The following is a 17,829-nucleotide window of genomic DNA, read 5'->3' on the forward strand; positions in this document are numbered from 1 at the left end:
GTCTCGGAGTGGAGAGCAGAGACTGTCAGTCGCCAGCTCTCTGCTCTACTCCTTTCACTACTCAATGGAGCACCAGGCTGGAGAGGGGAGCGGGAGCAGCTGGCTTTGGCTCACAGCTGTGCACTGAGAGCCGGAGCTAGATGTCAATCAGGCAACTGGGTGAATCTCGACAAAATGGTCGGGATCATTCCAGAGCCTGGAGTGGCTCTGTACCATCAGCTGACAGCATGCTATTACCCACAGTAAGCCAACTCTGGTCACAGGAGGGTAAAAATATGAGCACTTCTGTGATCCAAAAGAGAACCTGTCCCTTTTTTCATTAGGGGAAGCTGCAGATTCTTCTGGAAAGTTTTCATCGGTGTCACTCAGGAGGACTTTGTCTCTTTCAGGCAGTATTTGATCAGTGATGGAGCCGGGCAGCATGGAGAACCTCTGTATTCTGTACCAGAGTCCGGACTTCCTGGTGGTGAACAAGCACTGGGACATTCGCATAGACAGCAAAATGTGGTACGAGAAAGTGACAGTACAGAGCCAGCTGAAGCAGCGATTCCCCGAGCTGGCTGATCCGGACACCTATTATGGGTTCAGGTGAGTGACTATTAGGGCCGGCAATGACAGCCTTTGGGCTTAATAGCATCAGTTAACCAATTAAGGACTGAGCCTCTTTCGGAGATTTGGTGTTTACAAGTTAAAAACTGTTTTTTTTTTTCTAGAAATTTACTTAGAACCCCCAAACATTATCCTTTTTTTTTTCTAACACCCTAGAGAATAAAATGACGGTCGTTGCAATACTTTCTGTCACACCGTATTTGCGTAGCGGTCTTACAAGTGCACTTTCTTGGGGAAAAAAATACACTTTTTTCTTTATATTGTGAAAGATAATGTTACGTCGAGTAAATTGATACCCAACATGTCACGCTTCAAAATTGCGCCTGCTCGTAGAATGGCGACAAACTTTTACCCTTAAAAGTCTCCATAGGCAACGTTTAAAAAATTCTACAGGTTGCATGTTTTTAGTTACAGAGGAGGTCTAGGGCTAGAATTATTGCTCTCGCTCTACTGATCATGGCGATACCTCACATGTGTGGTTTGAACACCGTTTTCATATGCAGGTGCTGCTCACGTATGCATTCGCTTCTGCACGCGAGCTCGGCGGGAAGAGGTGCTTTAAAACATTTTTTTTTCTTATTTATTTTACCTTTTTATTTTTACAATGTAAACATCCCTTGTAATAGAAAATAAAGCATTACAGGAGCTCCTAAATATGAGATCTGGGGTCAAAAAACCCTCATCTCATATTTACACTAAAATGTAATAAAAAAAAAAGCTATGGGCGGAAGTGACGTTTTGACGCTGCTTCCGCCCTGTGATGGTATGGAGACGGGTATGGGCCATCTTCCCCCTCACTCGTCTCCATACCAAGTACGAGAGCGAAACCGATTGGCACAGCCTCTGCCGATGACTCTTGTAAGTAGCGGAGGGCACAGGAGAGTGGCGGGAGGGGGGGCCCTCTTCCGCCGCCGATAAAAGTACACTGGGGACACTACTTCTTATGGCAAAACCAGGGATTCCCTGGAGGGATTTAATCTCACTTCCTGTTGGGGCTATGGGACAGGAAGTGAAGGGAAATCTCAAGAATGGGATACAAACGGCAAAAAATAAAATAAAAACCCTGCCATGGGTTATTAAACCACCCTTATACAGTATATATTAACCACTTAAGGACCGCCTAACGCTGATATACTTCGGCAGAATGGCACGGCTGGGCACAATCACGTACCTGTACGTAATTGTATAATGCCCAGCCGTGGGTTGCGGGCGCGCGACCCGGTCCCAAGCTGCGGGACTCGCGGACCCGATCGCCGCTGGAGTCCCGCGATCGGTCCCCGGAGCTGAAGAACGGGGAGAGCTGTGTATAAACACAGCTTCCCCGTTCTTCACTGTGGCGCTGTCATTGATCGTGTGTTCCCTTATATAGGGAATCACAATCGATGACGTCACACCTACAGCCACACCCCCCTACAGTTAGAAACAGACATGAGGTCACACATAACCCCATCAGCGCCCCCTAGTGGTTAACTCCCAAACTGCAATTGTCATTTTCACAGTAAACAATGCATTTTAAATGCATTGTTTACTGTGAAAATGACAATGGTCCCAAAAATGTGTCAAAATTGTCCGAAGTGTCCGCCATAATGTCGCAGTCACAAAAAAATTGCTGATCGCCGCCATTAGTAGTAAAAAAAAAAAAAAATAATAAAACTATCCCCTATTTTGTAAACGCTATAAATTTTGCGCAAACCAATCGATAAACACTTATTGCGATTTTCTTTTACCAAAAATATGTAGAAGAATACGTATCGGCCTAAACTGAAAAAAAAATAGTTTTTTTATATATTTTTGAGGGATATTTATTATAGCAAAAAGTAAAAAATATTGATTTTTTTTCAAAATTGTCGCTCTATTTTTGTTTATAGCGCAAAAAATAAAAACCGCAGAGGTGATCAAATACCACCAAAAGAAAGCTCTATTTGTGGGAAAAAAAAGGACGCCAATTTTGTTTGGGAGCCACGTCGCACGACCGCGCAATTGTCGGTTAAAGGGACGCAGTGCCGAATTGCAAAAAGGGGCCTGGTCCTTTAGCTGCATTTTGGTCCAGGTCTTAAGTGGTTAAGTTCACGTGCACTAAAAGTAACTCTACTGTATGCTTGTAAGATATGCATTTGATAAACCATTGTGCTAACATACTATGACATAAAGATACGGGACTACCACTATTTTCTTCACCAGGGTCTTTGCGTTTAGAAAATATATATAGTTTGTGGGTTTTCAGGCCTAAAATTTGCACAAAAAATAAATAAAAAATATTGGCGTGGCAGTGAAAGGGTTAATATCTGTGGAATCAAAGCAAGGTTAGATGTAAATGAACTTGCAGTCAGTGTGTGTTGTAGGCGTGTTGTGTGTTGTAGGCGTGTTGTGTGTTGTAGGCGTGTTGTGTGTTTGTGGTTAGCACTCTTCCAGCTTGTTTGGTTTTCATCCTTGTATCGTCTCTCCAACTCTCAGGTTCTGCCATCAGCTGGACTTCTCTACTAGCGGGGCTTTGTGCGTCGCCCTTAGCAAAGAAGCGGCAGGACGGGCGTACAAGTGTTTTAAGGAGCGCACGGTCACCAAGGCTTACCTGGCACTGGCAAGTACAAAACTTCACCTCTATACAAACTTTAGGCAAAGACTAATTCCATAGTTCAAATACACATGATTCTCTCCCAAACTCGCTGTATCATTCAATTTTTTAATGAACTAAAAGGAATTGACAGCCCTGCTGAGCGCTTTGGCATTTCATTGTTTCTTCCTGCCAGTGTCTAACTGCCTGCCCATACGAGGTGCAAGGAGACGGCTTACACAGACAGTCTGAAGGAGTTCTGCACTTCACCCAAGTTTACATACCTTGGCAGAATTTATGATTTCTTGGCCATTTTTTCAGAGAATTTAAATAACACAAAAACTTTTCTTTCACTCATGGTAAAATTCTGCCAGGGTATGTAAACTTATGGGCACAACTGTATACTGTGATTCTGTACTTGCCAAATATGCTGCAGAAATCTCCCTTCACTGAGTCTAGCTGCAATCATTTTAACTGTGGGCAGCTGAAGCTGCTGCCTGTTCACTTCCTGGATTTACACAGACACACACCTTCAGCTTTGAAGCTCTCATTGGCCCTCTTATGACTCACCCCCCCCCTCCCTTCCTTGCAAACTATCATGAGAGTGAGAGAGAATGCCGTGTATGATGTCATAAGCCTAGGCTTTTTTTTAGACAAGAAAGAGGAAGCTGTTTAACCACTAGACATCCAAATGACGGCCACAGCGCGGGCCCCAATTGCCGGGAGGCCGTCAATAGACGGACCTCCCCTTCGCATGCTCCCCGTGCGCCCTGCAGGGCGTGAGCTGTGATCACCCGAGTCACTGAGAATCGGGTGATTACAGATCCGAGTAAGGGGCCAATCCCGGCCCCTTACCACGTGATCAGCTGTCAGCCAATGACAGCTGATCACGTGATGTAAACAAAAGCTTGGTAATAGTTTTTTTAACAGTATGAGGAGAAAAAAAAAGCCAATCACCGGCTTATGTGCAAGGGACATCGGTCCCGAAGAGGAAGAGGCAATTCTGCCACATCTGTGCCAATAAGTGCCACCCATCAATGCCCATGAGTGCCACCTATCAATGCCCACCAGTGGCACCTAGCAGTGCTGCCTATCAGTGTAACCTACCAGTGCCGATCACTGCCACTCGTCAGTGCCCATCACTGCCAGCTGTCAGTGCCACCTATCTATGTCACCTATTAGTGCCACTTCTCACTACCCACTAGTGCCACCTATCTATGCCCTTCAGTGCCACCTCTCAGTGCCCACCAGTGCCGCCTTATCGGTGCCCATCTGTGCAGCCTCATCAACGCACATGAACGAAAGAGAAAAATTACCTGTTTGCAAAATTGTATAACAAAAAAATAAATAAATGAGAAAGACAAAAAAAAATTGTGTGTGTATGTATGTATGTATGTGTGTATATATATATATAAACAAAAAATAAAAATCGCAGAGGTGAAATACCACCAAAAGAAAGCTATATTTGTGGGGAAAAATGAAAAAAAATAATAATATGGGTACAGTGTTGTATGACCATGCAATTGTCATTCAAAGTGCATCAGCGCTGAAAATTGATCTGGGCAGTTTTAAGTGGAGGTTCACCCAAAAACCTTTTTTTTTAACATTAGATTGATGATCATTTTGCGAAGGGGAATCGGGTGTTTTTTTTACAATCGAAGCCGTACTTACCGTTTTAGAGAGCGATCTTCTCCGCCGCTTCCGGGTATGGGCTGCGGGACTGGGCGTTCCTATTTGATTGACATGCTTCCGACGGTTGCATACATCGCGTCACGATTTTCCGAAAGTAACCGAACGTCGGTGCGCAGGCGCAGTATAGAGCCGCACCTACGTTCGGCTTCTTTCGGCTACTCGTGACGCGATGTATGCGACCGTCGGAAGCCTGTCGGAAGACTGTCAATCAAATAGGAACGCCCAGTCCCGAAGACCATACCCGGAAGCGGTGGAGAAGATCGCTCTCTACAACGGTAAGTACAGCGTTGATTTAAAAAAAACTACCCGATTCCCCTTGACAAAATGAGCAGGAATCTACTGTTAAATTATATTTTTTGGGTGAACTCCCGCTTTAAGTGCCCAGTAAGCAAGTGGATAAGGTATTTTACTGGCAGAAAAACAATGTTTTACTATCCAAAGTTAAAACAACAAGGGCAGAAGATTTAATCGATAGAAAGATGAAAAAAATGACTAAAGTTCCGCACAAGGTTTTAGTCGTGGGATTTTCATGGACCTAAAATAGTCGCATTCACTTGTGTCCTGTTGAAGCTTTCTGTACCGATACTTGTGACTTCCCCACACAGGTCAGGGGCAGTGTTACACAGAGCTGCATGACCATCACACTGGCCATTGGTAAGAACACACAAGAGGGGCTCACACACATGATGTGTGTGGAAGGGACTGAAGGTGAGGTTTAATATTTTTACATATTTTTTTTCTTTGGTATTTTGCATTTATCTGTTTTTTCAAACATGCACTAACATTTGCACTGCACACTCTCTTGTTTCTTTCTTTCTGCAGGGTGTGAGAATGAAAAGACTTGTCAGACTTATCTGACCGTCCTACAGCATGGATTATACAAGGGAGAACCTGTCACCAAAGTTTTGTTACAGCCATTGACTGGTATGCAGGGTCAGCAATTGTGCTTGGGGGGGGGGGGGGGGTGATCAGTTTAGTCATAGAGGAGAAAACTTTAACTCTGCATTTATAATGTACCAGTTACATTACGGATCTAAAATGCTCAGTATCCAAAATCCCAAGTATTTCATATTGAGTGCCCAGGCACCTGTAGGTGAATGCTTAACAGTCCAAAAGCTACACAAGATGCTTTTGAGACAGATCTGGGTGTTTTGGCCCCATAGACTTCAATGGAAACACCTGATAAGTCATCTGTTTTTAAAGTGGTTGTAAACCCTTTACAACCACTTTATGCTACATGTAAGCCTATATTAGCAACTTACTGACCGCCGCACGCATATTTACGGCGACACAATGGCATGGGCAAGCAAATGGGCGTACCTGTACGTCCCTTTAAGTTTGCCACCCAGCGTGCTTGCGAGTCCCGGGAACTCAATGTTCCTGGGAGTCCCGCGATTGCAGTTGGCAAAGGCAGAACAGGGGGATGCCTTTGTAAACAAGGCATTCCCCTATTCTGCCTAGTGACACTGTCACTGATGGCTGTTCCCCTTGATCGGGAACGGTTATCAGTGATGTGTCACGTGTAGCCACGCCCCCTAACAGTAAGAACCGCTCCCTAGTACTGACTTAACCCCTGCAGCGCCACCTAGTGGTTAACCCCTTCACTGCCAGTGTAATTTTTACAGTAACCAGTGCATTTTTCATAGCACTGATCGCTGTAAAAATGACAATGGTCCCAAAAATGTGTCCGATGTGTCCACCATAAATAGTGGACACATCGGACACATTTTTGGGACCATTGTCATTTTTACAGCGATCTGTGCTATGAAAAATGCACTGGTTACTGTAAAAATGGTGGACACATCGGACACATTTTTGGGACCATTGTAATTTTTACAGCGATCAGTGCTATGAAAAATGCACTGGTTACTGTAAAAGTTACACTAAATAAAAATCGCTGATCGCCGCCATTACTAGTAAAGAAAAAAAAAAAATATTAATAAAAGTGCCATAAAACGACCCCTATTTTGTAGATGCTATAACTTTTTTGCGCAAACCAATAAACGGTTATTGCGATTTTTTTTTTTTTTTTTTTTACCAAAAATATGTAGAAGAATACGTATCGGCCTAAACTGAGGAAAAAATTTATTTATTCTAGCAAAAAGTAAAAAATATTGAATTTTTTTCAAAATTGTCGCTCTATTTTTGTTTGATGCGAAAAAAATAAAAACCACCAAATTAGGTAATCAAATACCACCAAAAGAAAGCTATATTTGTAGAAAAAAAAGGACGTACATTTTGTTTGGGAGCCACGTCGCATGACCGCGCAATTGTCAGTTAAAGCGACGCAGTGCCGAATCGCAAAAAGTGGCCTGGTCTGTGACCAGCAAAATGGTCCGGGGCTGAAGCGGTTAAAGTGATAGTAAAGGATCAGTTTTTTTTTTTTTAATACAAACATGTCATACTTGCCTCCACTGTGCAGTTTGTTTTGCACAGAGTGGCCCCGAACATCCTTTTCTGGGGTCCCACGATGGCTCTCGGCTCCTCTCCGCAAGAACTAACCTCCTGTGGGAAGCTCTCTTCCTAGAGGCCTACTTTGCGGGCGCACTCCCGTGTGATACAGTCGGCGGCCATAACCACCAAGTGTATGACTTGGCCCCGCCCCGGCACACTGTGTCATTGGTTTGATTGACAGCAACGGGAGCCAATGGCTGCACTGCTATCAATCTAACCAATGAAGAGCCGTCAAGCCGTTTGGAAAGCGACGCAGGGGCTCAGGTAAGTAAAACGGGGGGTATAGGATGCATTAAGGTGAAAAAAACACGAGGGTTTACAACCCCTTTGAGGCTTACCTGTAGCTACCCTGGATATCTCCTAAACCTGCATGGTTCTGGAGATTTCCCCTGCATGTGCCAATGTCATCAGCACGTGCACAATGGGGCAACCTGAAGCAACGGCACATGTGGTCGGAATGTCCGACAAGATTTTTTCTGGCTCAAACTTGTGTTGCATACACACGGTCACACAAATCTTGTACGGTCACACAAATCTTGTTGGACATTCCGACCGCCAGGAAAGCGGTGACGTACGATGACCCGAGATCAATGAAGTTCAATAGGCAGTTTGGCTCTTCTGCTTGATTCTGGCCATGCGTGGTTTTCAGCGCATCGGAATTGCATACAGACGAGCGGATTTTCCGATAGGAACTTTTGTTGGCGGAAATTCCGACAGCAAATTTCCGATGGAGCATACACATGGTCGGAATTTCCGACCAAAAGCTCACATCTGACTTTTCTTGTCGGAATTTCCAATTGTGTGTACGCACCATTAGAGACTTGGTGAAGATACAACCCCTTCTTCTATTTTTATGCTGCTCTTGTGAGCATTCGAATAATGCCTTTATTATCTCCATAGGCCGGACGCACCAGCTTAGAGTCCACTGCAGTGCCCTGGGCTATCCCATCGTGGGAGACTTTACCTATAGCTTTAAGAAGGACACTGAGCCGTATAGGATGATGCTGCATGCCTACTACCTACGTATCCCCACCGACCACGAGCTTATCGAAGTCACGGCTCCTGACCCCTTTCAGCCAGAAATGGACCCCAACTGGACACCGACAGAAACTATGAAGAGCCTGAGTGAAGCCATGGCTAACCTTATCAACAAGGCCTTCTCTATGGAGAGTCCTGAACCAGAAGGCAAGGCTGAGCCACCGAAGCCAGTGGAGAAAAAAATGGAGACAGAGGAGGAGAGCGCTGTGTGCCAACAGTGGCTGGCGGAGTGGCCTGGGGAATAACCTGTTGTAATCAAGTTGTGTTTTTTTGCATTGTAGCCAATGCCACAAGGTACAAAACCGTGCCGCGCACACCAGACTTCATCTTCCGTTTTTAATTTCCGGAAATGAAGCCGTAACATCTTAGCAATAGTTTATCCACCTCTGGTTCAGCCACAGCTGTAGGACCACAGTGCACCGCTCGATGGCATCTTTGGTGTCATAGATGCTCACCAGCAATACTCCATTTACTGCTGCTAGGGTAATTTTAATGCTTTTTACCAAGCCCCGGGTGGCATAGCATAGGAGAATATCGCATGCCAGGGGTCGTTTATTTTAAACAACGTCTTAAATTTGTTGTTAAGACTAGGGTTGCTTTTATGTTGTAAATTTTTAAATCTTGCTCCACCTAACCACAGGGGAAGGATATGTTTTTATGGACAGTGCCAGAGGCACTTCAGTGGTGGGGTGTATGGAGTTTCAGCGATGGCAATGGTTTTCACTGAAGTCACAGGCTGCCTCTGCAGTGATGTCACCACTTTCTAGTAAATTCAAAGTCTGCCTTCTTTGCTGGTCTCCAATGGATCCTTAGGCTGCCTTTTCAGTGATGTCACTGGTGTGCAGTAAATTTGTAGGGCGCCTCTGACTCTTCAATTATGTCACTGCATTATATTCGATTCATAGGCTGCCTCTGCAGTGATTTAATTTATTTTCAATTAATTCCTAGGCTGCCTTTATAGTGACATCATTGGTTTCCAGTGAATTCATAGGCTGCCTCTGCAGTGATGTCAGTGGGGTAGATTCAGGTAGCAATTGCGTCTGCGTAACCATAGTTACGCAGCGCAATTGCTTAGTTGCGCCGGCGTATCGAGTGCTCCTGATTCAGAGAGCTCGATACGCCGACTGCAGCCTAAGATATGACTGGCATAAGGCTCTTATGCCATCGTATCGTAGGCTGCATTCTTACGCTGGCTGCTAGGTGGGGTTCCCGTAGTGGTCAGCGTATAGTATGCAAATTGCATACTAACGCCGATTCACAACCCTACGCGAGCCCTGCGTACACAGTTTACGTCGTTTCCGTTCGTCGGGTTCCGCGTAAGGCTGCTCCTGCTATTAGCAGGGGCAGCCAATGCTACGTATACCCGTCGTTTCCGCGTCGCAAATTTAAAATTTAACGTCGTTTGCGTAAGTGAATCGTGAATGGCGCTGGACGCCAATTACGTTCACTTTGAAGCAAATGACATCCTTGCAACGTCATTTGCCGCAATGCACGTCAGGAAAGTTTCCCGACGGGGGATGCGCACTACGTTCGGCGCGGGAACGCACCTAATTTAAATGATCCACGCCCCCTACGGGATCATTTAAATTACGCGCCCTTACCCCGGGCAGTGTTAAGGAGCGCCCGCGCAAATTACGTAGCTACTGCTTAATGAATGAAGCGTAGCGCAGATAATTTGCGTAGGCGCAGGGTAAAAACGGTACGCTGCGCCTCCGTAAGAAGTGCGCAGCGGTACCTGAATCTACCCCACTGTCTTTAAATGCATTCACAGGCTGCTTTTGCAATGATGTCACTAATTTTTATGAAATAATGAATCAGATCATCACAGAGTGGGGCTGTGGAACTGAGGTTTAAGGAGTTCACAGTGCCACGTCCCGATAATTCAAAATTGGAAAAAAACTAAATGGCAGATGATGGACTTTGGAGGCGTATATACCGTAAGTTAAAAAATTGAATATTTATTGAAAAAAGAGAAACATATAAAATCATTAAAAAGCATATAGAAAACAGTTAAGGCTATTCCTAAGAATGCCTAGAAACGCTAAAAATTAGCATAGCATAGCACTTATGACTTAGGGATACAATATATAAATAAGAGTGGAGAATTGACGATCATATTAGTAGTGGGAATTGATCGTCAATTCTCCACTTTTATTTATATATAGACATGTGCATTTTGTTTTGTTACGAATTCAAAACACATTTTTCATTATTCGGAAATTCGTATGCATCCAAATTTCCGAATTACAAAATTAACGAATTTAAACAAATTCGAAAAAACGCGAACGAAATTCGAATCGAATTGAAAACAAATTCGAATCGAATTTGAAAAAATACAAATCGATTTTCTAAAAACTGCAATAAAATAGAATATAAAACAATAAAGCAATAGAATCAAAAATAATAGAATATAAGTTAATAGAATGTAATAAAATAGAACATGACAGTCTTCCGAAATTCGAATATTATAAATTTGAATTCTAGAATAGATTGGAAAATAATTAAAATTTATGGAAACTAAAATATAAAAGAATAGAAAAACAATAGAACAGAATAGAATCAATTATAATATATATTATATTTTATTCTATTCTCTTGTTTTTCTTTTCTAATCTTTTCTATTCGAATTTGAATTCATTTTATACGGAATTCGAATTTCTTATTGAATGAAATCGAATTTGAATAGAAAAGATTATAAAAGATCAGTTTCATATTAGAATTTAAAACAATTTTGACCGAATTCCTAAAACGTCGATCAAATTTGAAAAATGTAATTCGATTAGAAAAAATCTACTGCATTTGAAAAAAATCTACCGAATTAGAAAAAACGACCACATTCGATTTTTTTTTTTTTTTTTTTTTTACATATAACCATTTTCCAAAATTCGAATTTCATATAGAATGAAATCGAATTGGAATAGAAAAGATTAGAATAGAATAGAAAATAATAGAATAGTTAATAAACTAGAAAAACAATAGAACATAAATATATATTATATTTTATTCTATTCTCTTGTTTTTCTTTTCTATTCAAATTCGATTTCATTCTATATACGAATTTCAGGAAATGGTTATATATAGTTTTGTTTAAATGTGGTAGCATTATTTCGAATTTGATAATTTTTTTCGAATACGTTAGAATTATTTGGAATGCGGTAGAATTTTTTTCGAATACAAAATGAATCCCGAAAACGAATGTAATGAATGCAACGAACTTAACTAAACAAATGTAATTAAATAACGAAACTAAACAAATTTTTTCATCCTGCACATGTCTATTGTATCCCTAGGTCATAGGTGCTGTGCTATGCTAATTTTTAGCGTTTCTAGGCATTCTTAGGAATACCCTTTAACTGTTATCTATATGCTTTTTAATGATTTTATATGTTTCTCTTTTTTTCAATAAATATTACATTTTTTAACTTCTATACGCCTCAAAAGTCCATCATCTGCCATTTAGTTTTTTTCACTCATTTTTATGAGTTCATCGGTTACCATCCTAGTGATGTCATTGGTTTCCAGTGCATTCATAGGTTGCCTCTGCAGTGATGTCATAGGTTTCCAGCGAATTCATAGGCTGCTCGATGATGTCACTACTTTGGCTGATTTTACAGCTTTCTCAGTAATGTCACTACTTCCTGGTAAATTGATAGATTGTGTTTTGGTGAGATCACTTCCTACTGATTTGAAGGGCTGCTTTTTTTTTTTTTATATAATTATTGATACAGCATAACAAAATGGCTGCCTTCTTTGGGTGTGCATAGGAAGATAATTAAAGCCATATTTATTAATAGTCTGCCTTCTTGACAAAGTTGTTTCACATTTGTGTCTGTTCACCAGCTAGTGATTTACAGTGTAGATGTAGAGCAGAACTTTTTCAACTTCCCCCCCCCCCTATTGTATGACTTTTTATGCTGCTCAGACTCATCATGGCCCCATTTTGTTGGCGGTTACCGGAGTCGAAACTTGTGGGAACAGTGGGGTAGATTCAGAGAACAATTACGCCGGCGTATCTAGTTGCCCCGGCGTATCTACTTTCTGTATTCAGAAAGCTAGATACGCCGACTTTAGCCTAAGATACGACTGGCATAAGTCTCTTACGCCGTCGTATCTTAGGGTGCATTCTGACGCTGGCCGCTAGGTGGCGCTCCCGTAGTTGTCAGCGTAGAGTATGCAAATTACATACTTGCGCTGATTCACGAACGCACGTGCGCCCGGCGGTAGTTTTTTACGTCGTTTGCGTAAGTCGTTTTCGTCGTAACGTTGCTCCTGCTAATGTTAAATATGGACGTCGTTCCCGCGTCGCGATTTGAAAATTTTACGTTGTTTGTGTAAGTCGTCTGTGAATGGTGCTGGAACCAATGGCGACGTCATTTACCGCAATGCATGTCGGGAAATTTTAGGGACGGCGCATGCGCAGTACGTTCGGCGCGGGAACCCTACGGGATCATTTGAATTACGCGCGCTTACGCCGGCCCCTTTTACGCTACGCCGCCGCGACTTACGGAGCAAGTGCTTTGTGAATACAGCACTTGCTCCTGTAAGTTGCGGAGGCGTAGCGTAAATACACTACGCTGCGCCGCCGTAACTTTAGGCGGAGATACCTGAATCTACCCCACTGAATTGGAACATCCACCTCCTTTAAACTGTCTCCTAAGCCTGGTCTGTGGGATAGCCAGACTCTGTGTTGGCCAGTGGAGCCAATCAAATTCTGTCCCATGATGCAATGGGAAAAGGGGAATAATTGCTATACAGAACACAGATTTATTATTTCCCCCCTTATAAAAAAAGTTACTAGATTTTTATGATGCTTCGAAATAACAAGTGAATGGTAAAAATTTAGTAAAGAATGAGGCATTTGGTCTGTACATGTTTCGTGAACTGCTCCTCCCATGTGTACCTTTTTTACTGGTGATGGAGGTGCGCTGATGGTATATCGGCGCTATTTTTAGAGGCGCTATACCATCGGAATTCCCACGGAATTGCGGCAGTATTCGGCCACTAGCGGTGCGGTTTTAACCCCAGTAGCGGCAGAGACGCATTGACGGCGGTATTACTGCAGTTTCCTATTGATTTCAATGGGAAGGAGCGGTAAACACATCGCTCCTTCACCGCTCCAAAGATGCTGCTAGCAGGATTTTGGAGGGGTCCTGCTTGCGCAAGACTCCAGTGTAGGGACTGCAGGGCAGGAGTTTTGCAGGCGGTATTTAGGCGCTATTTTTAGCACTAAAACGCCGATAAACTCCTCAGTGTGAAAGGGGCCTAAATTAATGAATTGCTTGCTACTTTTAAAATGGAGTAAAGAGCTAACTACATGGTTGTAATGCATGAATGTTTATAGTTTTTACCTGATACGTAGTTATTTTGGTCAGCCATTCTTGTGATACACACATTGTTAATTGGTTAAATTGCTCCGCTACTTCCTGGTTTACCACCACTGACCTGGATCACCTTCCTGCTCACTGGACACCGATGATGCCGATTGGCTGTCCAATGTAAAATAGGAAACTCGGTTGCTGAAACAGTAAAGATAAATTGCTAAAAGAGGGAAACTACAAAGGTCCTGGGTAGAGAAGAGATGCACCGAAATTTCAGCCACTGAAACATGTCGTCCGAAAATGTTGTTTTCGACACTTTGGCGATAAGAGAAAACGTTGCAGATAATGGCTCCGAAAACGCACGTGATTTTGGCACAATTTTACCACCATATTACTGTGATTATGGCGTGTTTTTCATATGTCGTGTAAATCAAAAACGTAGCATGGGTGCATTATTGCTGCATTTTGAATGGGGAGGAGCGTTTTTGGTGCAGGATTTTTAAAACCACAATGGAAGCACAACGGAGCAGTGTGAAGACATACATAGAATTTTAAAGCAGTGGTTCTCAACTCCTGTCCTCAGGACCCATAACAGGCCAGGTTTGCAAGATAACTGAAATACATCACAGGTGATATCATTTGCTGCTCAGTGATTGCAGTATTCTAGTCTGCATCTCCCCAAGGTAATACTTAAAATCTGGCCTGTTAGTGGGTCCTGAGGACAGGAGTTGAGAACCGCTGATTTAAAGGGATATATTTTTTTCATGAGTTTTTCTTTTCTAAAGGTGCCGATAATAAATGACAATAAATTCATATTCATTTACAGTATATACTCGAGTATAAGTCGACTTTTTTAACCCATTTTTTATGCTGAAAAAGCTCCCCTTGGCTTATACTCGAGGGAGGGTCTCCCGCTGTGTCAATCTTAACTGTTCGGCGACATTTTTAAAACTGTAATTTTTCGGTTTTCAGCATGGTGCATTCTGCATTTTCGGTTCCTTTCGGTGCACCTCCTAGTTCTATGTTTTTATTTATTTGGTTTATATATATATATATATTATATATATATATATATATATATATATATATATATATATATATAAAATATTTTTTATAATATTTCTACATCCTTTCTTTTATAAGTAAATATTTTATATATGACAAGTGGTTTCTGGAGCACTATGGGTTAAGAAACAGCACAGCCGATGCTGCCCGCTCTGATGCTTGCTTTGTCTGACACTTCAGATGGAACTATCTAAGGCCCCTTTCACATTGAGGAGTTTTTCAGGCGGTACAGCGCTAAAAATAGCGCTGCTATACCGCCTGAAAAACTCCTGCCCAGCTACCTCAATGTGAAAGCTGGAGGGCTTTCACACTGAGACGATGCACTGGCGGGAGACAAAAAAATCTCCTGTCAGCAGCATCTTTGGAGCGGTGAGAGGAGCGGCGTGTATACCGCTCCTTCACCGCTCCTTCCCATTGAAAACAATGGGAAACCGCGGCAATACCGCCCGTAATGCGCCTCTATGGAGGCGCATTGCGTGCAGTATTAACCCTTTATCGGCCGCTAGCGGGGAGGTTAATACCGCACCGCTAGCGGCCGATTCGCGCGGCAATCCCGGCGGTATAGCGCCGCTATTTTTTGCGGCGATATACCGACACCGCGGCTACAGGTCCAATGTGAAAGGGGCCTAAGGGAGGAGACCTTCCCTGACTTAATGTGGCCATACATAGATGCATCTGGTATAGCAGGGACCTGACACATTTTTATCCATGTATTGGCAGGCTGTTTGTACAGAAGTTGATCTACGAATCGTTTTCTGTACAACTAGCCTGTATGGTAAGGTATGGGCTGCCTTATTCATTGTTACATTTCTGTTTGGGCTCCAGGCCTTTTTTCTTCAAAGGAGCTAAGGCAGTCTCTAAATCAGGGATATGCAATTAGCGGACCCCCAGCTGTCGCAGAACTACAAGTCCAATGAGGCATAGCAAGACTCTGACAGCCACAATCATGACACCCAGAGGCATGATGGGACTTGTAGTTTTGCAACAGCTGGAGGTCCACTAATTGCATATCCATGCTCTAAATGATAAAAAATACAAAATCCAGCCATTTTTTTTCCGTTTAATTCTGAATACAGTGAGGAAGTGTCTAATGCTGTCTGTGATCCTGTTGGGAAGAACTTCTTTTGCTTTGTTTACCAGTGACAATTGTTACCTAGATGGTAAGTGAGAGGAGATCCCTGGAACACAGACACATGCAGCAATAAAAACACATTCTAATACAGTATGAAAGGGCTACAACCTCAGTGGGGTTTTTATTGCTGGAAGGTGTAATGAAAATGGGAGCGCCACACCCAAGTTTTAGGAGTACAAGAGTATTTATTTCATCAAGACAATAAGCCATTGTGTTTTGATGGGCTAAATGGCTCCCTTCTTTATCGGAGTTTAAACTGCTGATTTAAAGTGTAAGTAAACCCACCTATCATTTTCAGAAAAGGAAGCTGCCATCTTGGCCTATGTTTAACCTTCAACTTCCATGATGCTGCACATGTGATCAGTTATGGCACCAACCATTGGATGGTTTGACAGTTTGGTTGAGAGCACAATCAATGTGACAGTTCGCTATCCCGGCATGCCAGAAATGTAACTGCTTTTTGAAACTGTTAGGCCCCGTACACACGACCGAACATGTCTGCTAAAACTGGTCCGCGAACCAGTTTCAGCAGACATGTCCGGTCGTGTGTACGGCCGACCGGACAGGTTTTCAGCGTACATTTGTCCAGCCGACCGTTTTCCGCCGGACAAATGTTTCTTAGCATGCTATGAAACACGTCCGCTGGAAGCCTGTCTGTCGGACATGTTCGGTCATCTGTACAGACTCACCATACATGTCCGATCGGCCGCCATCCCTCGCATGCGTCGATGTGATTCGACGCATGCGTGAAAGCATTGAACTTCCAGGGCCGCACACGTCGTCGCGGCGACGGCGTGGCCACGTCACAGCGTATCGTGTACGCGTGGATTTCTGTCTGATGGTGTGTACAACCATCAGACAGAAATCTCCGGGCGGACATGTCCGCTGAAAACGGTCCGGCGGACTGTTTTCAGCGGACAGTCCGTCCGTCTGTACGAGGCCTTAGATCGATGGGTTTACTTCCGCTTTAATTGAAATGTGTGGGTTGACAAGGGGGTTGTTCCAATTTGGGGAAAAATCTCACTCTTTTATTCCAAAAGCGTTTTCAGCAACTGGTTGTGTAGGTGTGTGTAACCAGAATCATTGTGCTCTTCAGTAAGGGCTTACCTTGACCATGAGGAACAGAGACCATTTCAGATCCAGCACCTTCGACCTACATTTTTCAAGTTTTTATCTTTCTGTCTGTGTTCCTGTTGGGGAGATATTGACAGTGGTCTCAGGGACAGGAAATTCGAAAATATCTGCCCCAACAGGGACGCAGACACCAATAAAAACACAAAAGCAGCACCCAACCTAAGAGAGCCCAAGTTGCTTTAATGATTTGTAATATGATCACATAGAACACTTCCAACACCCTTTTGATGTCCAATCATCTCCACCTTAAAGCGGAGTTCCACCCAAAAGTTACCGTGGAGCAGGTAAGTGTCTTTTTATTAAAAGTCAGGCTGGAACTCCCCTTTATTTTTTTTTAAAGTGTATTTTTTGTGCGTGTACTCGAGAGAGGAGCCAGACTGCAGGAGTTGGGAGTAGGCAGGCCTCCCCCAGAGGCAATCTGCCACCTTTCTCCAATGGCGGGTGTGTGAGGGGGTCCTCCCACACAGCCCACAGTCCTTCGCCTCTCTTTTTAGAGACCGCGTGGTCAAAGTGCGTGCATGTTAACCCAATTTCGAGTGCGTGTAAGTGTGGTGGTTTTTGTGGGAGGGGTGTGGTCGTACTAAGCGCAGGCTTACCTCGCATAGCACACCCACCGGGAGCCGGGCTGAGACCACCAAACTCAATTCACATGTAGCCGAGACCGGGATCCGAACCCCTAGCTGCAGAGGTGAATGGCTTGTCAGCGCAGTGTCAGGGAAGGTTCCCCCTGCTGGTGTTACTGCTATGTTATCCTTGGGCTGCAGTACTGGCGTCCACCAGCGGGGCATTCTTGGCAGTATGGAGCATACAGCCCTTCCTGCGTTCAGGTGTGACCT

At 43.4% G+C, this 17,829-nt stretch overlaps 1 protein-coding gene across 1 annotated transcript; it reads left to right on the top strand.

Annotated features, from left to right (window-relative positions):
- On the top strand, positions 1-9,373 carry RPUSD1 (RNA pseudouridine synthase domain containing 1). The gene is made up of 5 exons (XM_040355587.1): positions 1-588; positions 3,064-3,187; positions 5,458-5,560; positions 5,675-5,776; positions 8,207-9,373. Exons 1-5 carry the CDS (start codon positions 407-409, stop codon positions 8,587-8,589), a joined length of 894 nt encoding a protein of 297 aa, XP_040211521.1. The 5' UTR covers positions 1-406; the 3' UTR covers positions 8,590-9,373.
- The last annotated feature ends 8,456 nt before the right edge of the window (positions 9,374-17,829 follow it).

This window comes from Rana temporaria, chromosome 6 (genome assembly GCF_905171775.1).
Source record: "Rana temporaria chromosome 6, aRanTem1.1, whole genome shotgun sequence".
Classification (NCBI taxonomy): Eukaryota; Metazoa; Chordata; class Amphibia; order Anura; family Ranidae; genus Rana; species Rana temporaria.